At 39.5% G+C, this 5,578-nt stretch overlaps 1 protein-coding gene across 1 annotated transcript; it reads left to right on the top strand.

Moving 5' to 3' along the window:
• Positions 1-1,035: 1,035 nt before the first annotated feature.
• Positions 1,036-2,357, top strand: LOC114715003 (uncharacterized). The gene is made up of 2 exons (XM_028899802.1): positions 1,036-1,232; positions 1,322-2,357. The coding sequence occupies exons 1-2, from the start codon at positions 1,036-1,038 to the stop codon at positions 2,355-2,357; spliced, it is 1,233 nt and encodes a 410-aa protein (XP_028755635.1).
• The last annotated feature ends 3,221 nt before the right edge of the window (positions 2,358-5,578 follow it).

Here is a 5,578-nt window from a genome sequence, read left to right as displayed (position 1 = left end):
AAATATAAATAAAATATAACAAAGAAGTTGGGATAAGGAATAAAATTAAATTCAAAGGGAAAAAAAGGAAGAAAGTATAACAAAAAAATTAAATTTGAATGGACATAAATAGAGTCAATTAAAATGTGAATTTTTAGATGACATATATTTGCTGATTTAAATTTAAGGGAAAATGACATATAAAGAAACCTGAAATTATAAAATGCCAAAATGGAAAGCTAAGCAAATGTATTACTAGATAGGGAAGTGTTGCCTGATTTGGGATTATGCAAATGTTGCACAATTACGAAATAGCCCCTCATGATGCAAACAGAGAAAATGACCGGTAGAAGTGTGCAAGTTGTGGCGGGAGCTGGAGGAAAAACTTGGGAGGGACCATGAACGTAGAAGCATGAACGCGCGAAGCAACAACTGAACGACGGAAGCGAGGTTAGTATTCAGTGACTATATTGTTCGCCTCTGTCTTTTGTCCGTCTCCTTTATGCGCTAGTTGATTTTCCTCTTCCCGTTGGATGGCAATGTAATCGATGTGGGGATGGTTTTGAGGTTGGAGGTGGAGAGGGGGGCGAAGCATAGAGACGGCGGGGTATGTAGAAAGTGTGGGGGGAAAAAGGACGGTGAGAGAGGTGGAATGCACAAAGGGTTAGAGTGATTAGTGTCAGATAAAAGCACAATGTTGGAGGGAGATTCGAATAATGGAGTGGATTGATTCTGAGAAAATGAAGCATTAGTGTGGACAGGAAAGAAATGAGTGTTTTGTAACAAATTATAAGCATGAATGTGTCAAACCCTAAGTTGGTCGTGTAAGTTGATGATGATGGTATTAAGTCATATAATCATTCGACTTCTGTTATCAGTGCAGGTAATGAAGACAAATGAATTTCGAAGCTGGGCATCTTGTGGGAAGGAGCTGTTCTGTTATTTTCATGTGGGGGGAAATTTGTGACAAATGGTGAAGGTGAAGTGAGATATAATGGAGGTGGCGTGAGGTTAAGAAGCATTAAGGATGGGCCGACACTTGATGAATTGAGGCTAATGATATCTAAGTGGATTGGTGGTAATGGAAGAAATTATGACATTAAGTACACAGCGGCCTTTGATGAGAAGACATTGATTGACCTTCGTGACAATGCTGAAATGTATAACCTCTTTCAATACAATGGGAACAACGATCATGTGTATATGGCCAAAAAAAGACAAGTGGGTCCCCAACCAAGGGACAATGTAGAAATGTAAGTGGAAGTTTGTCCTAACTATTTGTTGTCATTTATGAATTTCTTCTTGTCATTTGTGTTAACGAGTCTTGTCATTATGAATGCAGAACAGAGAAATTCATGGGCATGTCACAGCAAACAGAACTGGATGCGTCTCCCATTAGTTTGTGTTGTGATTATGGCTGGCTCAGTGAAGAAAATGCTCGTGAATGTGACAATGACGAAATAAGTGGGCCCCCTAATGTGGATACATCTATCGGAGCTGAAGATACGGATGGTAGTGAGATGGTTCATGCGGAATGGAGGGGACTTTTTACAGGAGTGGGCCAACGTTTTCCTAGTGCAGATATATTTCGGGTGTCTGCATACAAGTTTGCACTTGTAAACAAGTTTGTGGCCAAGTATGTGAGGAATAGCAAGGAATTCATGTCGATGAGGTGTAAAGTTGAGGGTTGTCCATGGAAGCTATGTGCAAATCATGTGGGGAAGAGTTGTGATGTGCTACGAGTGACAACATTTATAAACTGGCATGTTCATTCTGCCCAAGATAGCTTGGACGTGATGCATAGTGGAAGAGCTAGTTTGAACTCACCAATAATAATTGATGAGATGAGGGATCATGCAGACAAGCGCACTTCTGAGATAAGGAAGAGATTGAAACGAGAGTATGGGATTGATCTAACATATAAACAGGCTTATAGAGCAAGAGAGAAGTCATTGGAAGACATATATGGCAGGCCTGAACAATCATACATGCTCATACCATGGGTATGCGAAAGGATAAAGGAAACAAATGAAAAATCCGTGGCTGAATGGACTGCTATTAGGAATCGGTTTGAGCGTGTTTTCATTGCCTACAGGGCATGCATTGAGGGTTTCTTGGGTGGCGCGAAGCATATTATGTATGTTGATGGAACTCACTTAAACGGACCATACAAGGGGACAATGTTGTCAGCTTCAGCTTATGATGCAGATAACGAGCTGCTGCCGTTTGCAATTGCAATTGTGAAGGGAGAAACACTAGATGACTGGACGTGGTTTTTCTATATGGTAAAAAAAATCCTGGGTTCTGTGGAAGTAACGATTATATCAGATCGACACAATGCTATCATCGGAGGAGTGGCATCAATCTTTGGGGGTTAAAGGCATGCCTTTTGTTATAGACACATCAAGGAGAATTTTAGTTTAGAAGTTATGAAAATGAATAAGGGGCAAACAAGGACAAATGGCCGATCAAAGGAGGATGCACTATATTTATTGGATAAAATTGCATACGCAAGGACAGATGAGAAGTTTGAGGCAGCAATGGATGACATGAGATCCTTTTCTCCAAGGCTATTTGATTGGCTTATTCATCATGGGGATGTAGATAGGTGGGCTAAAAGCAGGTTCCCATATAAAAGATGGGACAATATTACAAGTAATATAGTAGAATCATTCAATGCATGGATGGTCAATGAGAGAAAGCATACTGTACCCTAATTGATCTATGAGCACCGAGATAAAGTTGCAAGAAAGCTGCATGCCTCCTATGTGGCTATGACCAAATGGAAGAATTGCGTTGGTCCAAATATAGAGAGTAAGTAAGGTGCTGGATATGGTGGTTGGGTCTGACCATATGTATGCTAAAAATTATGGTGGGGGAAGAGTGAAGGTGACAACATCACGTGGATCCCTTGTTCCCATGCTTGTGCTGCCATCAAGATTGTGCACGGCAATGTTTATGATGATATTGATAATTGCTATAAAAAGTCATCACAAGAAAAGATTTATGCTCGCAATATGATTCCTGTGGTAACAACAGACATGCCTCACCCAAATGACTACTATAGAATAGAAAATGTTAGTGAGCAAGTTTTCTTGCTACCTACCATGACATCTCGACCACCAGGAAGGCCAAAAGTAAACAGGGATGAATCACAGTTCCAGAACAAACGGATATACCAATGTGAAAGATGCCACCAACCTGAACACACAAGGAGGAATTGTAGAAATCCTAACCCATCATGAAGTTTCGAGTACAGTGGGGATGGGTCATTTTTTGGTGTACATAGTTGTATGCTCCGCCCTTGTCAACTTTTTTAGGACTGGGTTTGTAGTTAGGAGCTAGGTGGAAACATTTTTTTGTAAGTAAGCTGATAGAAATTTCAGTGATAAGGGAGCATTAAGTGTGGCTAGTATCTTAATATCCACTTGTCGTTGAATACATGAAAGGAAGTTACTGTTATGGGGATGTTAGCTTTTGTTAATGGCGAATTACTTGTTATTTTTAAAATTGTTTTGGTCATTGGCAGTTATGCTATCAGCATAAGCTGACAGCCGATGTTAAACTGATGTTATAAAATCAGACCAGGTTATCCTTATCATTATCGTTGTCATATTCGGATCACTTGTCATTTTTAAATTTGTTCTGGTCATTGGCAGTGATGCTATCAGCATAAGCTGACAGCAGTGTTAAACTGATGTTATAAAATCAGACCAGGTTATCCTTATCATTATCGTTGTCATATTCGGATCACTTGTTGTCATTTTTAAATTTGTTCTGGTCATTGGCAGTGATGCTATCAGCATAAGCTGACAGGCGTGTTAAACTGATGTTATAAAATCAGACCAGGTTATCCTTATCATTATCGTTGTCATATCCGGATCACTTGTTGTCATTTTTAAATTTGTTCTGGTCATTAGCAGTGATGCTATCAGCATAAGCTGACAGCAGTGTTAAACTGATGTTATAAAATCAGACCAGGTTATCCTTATCATTATCGTTGTCATATTCGGATCACTTGTTGTCATTTTTAAATTTGTTCTGGTCATTGGCAGTGATGCTATCAGCATAAGCTGACAGCCGTGTTAAACTGATGTTATAAAATCAGACCAGGTTATCCTTATCATTATCGTTGTCATATTCGGATCACTTGTTGTCATTTTTAAATTTGTTCTGGTCATTGACAGTGATGCTATCAGCATAAGCTGATAGCTGATGTTAAACTGATGTTATATAATCAGATCAGGTTATCCTTATCATTATTATCGTTGTTATATTCGCTTCACTTGGTATCATTCTCTGTTGGATACCAACAGGATTTATTGAAGTAAAATTTAGTGACCTGAATAAAAAATGGAAACCAATAGCACATGTCCAATGGGGTTGTTGTCATCATCTGTTTTGATGTGGTTAAACTCAGATTCATTCATGTCACTGGGGAATAAATTGGCATCATGGATCTCAACAATCATACATTTATGGACACCAATCTCTGTTAACCATAACAATACACAGTAAATTTTTGGTCATCCTACAATGCACATTACATATAGCAATCTAACAGAGGACAAGTGAATTATGACCTTAACATCGAGACGCCTAAGACCGACGCCTTTTCTTGGACTTTGTGCTCTTGGTTGGTTGTGGTCGTCGAATAAGGGCCAATGCCTCGTCATGTTTTTCATTCTGTTCATGATTCACCAACCACCATGTCAGGTCACGATAAAAGCCAGCAACTTCTTCCTCTGTATAGGTAAGGGTCACACCAGGTTCCTATGTTCTCAGCCACATCATGCAGTGCACCCCACAATCCCTCCTGTGGACACAACAATATCAGCACAGTTAGTTAACACATCTGACATGTGCATTTACCACACAGAAATCGAATTTGACAAAACTGACAGGTTATTCTGCTGGGGAACTTCTGCAAATATCATGGGAGACATTGGCTTTTTCCCAACCAATCCTGGCTTGACCAAGTCCAGTATAATATTGAACCTCATCCTCTGCAACAAGATTCAGGACCGACATAGAAAGTTTAATGATTTTCCAAGTTCAAAAACTAGGGTAAAGATAATGAGTTTTTTCTTACACAGTCATCCACAGCCATTTCCACTGGGTCTTTGATGACAACCTTCTTCTTCTTCTTTCTGTCCTTGGTTCCCAAATAGTCCCTCATGGAGTCTAATACGTGGAAATCCAATGTGCTAGGCTGAATGGCAATGCAAAACCAGTGTTGGCCAACAAAAGCCAGACCAATTATGAAATCACATTCAGCTAAGTTGTAGCCAAGGAACTCAGGAAGAAAGAGCTTCTTATATTTTTGGGCTTTCCAGGTTGGATCATATGCCATCATGTTCTGCATGACATGAAATTGTTAATCCATTAACAGAGAACAAGTCATTTCCAATTCAATTGCTATCATTGGTATTTGCATTCGGAATTATGCAACCTCACCATGAAATCCACATCGAAAATGTGCCTCTTCCCTGGCCCCAACTCTACCTTCATGTCCTCCATCACTGCCTTGCACACCAAATTAAGCACCTACAAAACATAAGTGAAAATGTCATTTTGATACAATAATCTCACCAAACAT

This window comes from Neltuma alba, unplaced genomic scaffold (genome assembly GCF_004799145.2).
Source record: "Neltuma alba isolate B1F8T4 unplaced genomic scaffold, ASM479914v2 tig00011564_pilon, whole genome shotgun sequence".
Classification (NCBI taxonomy): domain Eukaryota; kingdom Viridiplantae; phylum Streptophyta; class Magnoliopsida; order Fabales; family Fabaceae; genus Neltuma; species Neltuma alba.
The sequence above is the reverse complement of the archived record's forward strand: the minus strand, read 5'-3'. Positions and strand labels throughout refer to the sequence as shown.

Excerpts from the sequence above, each read along its gene's own strand:
- LOC114715003 (XM_028899802.1), top strand. The coding sequence starts at position 1,036 with ATGATATCTAAGTGGATTGGTGGTAATGGAAGAAATTATGACATTAAG. Across the intron at positions 1,233-1,321 it reads CCAAGGGACAATGTAGAAAT|AACAGAGAAATTCATGGGCA; the intron begins GTAAGTGGAAGT and ends TTATGAATGCAG.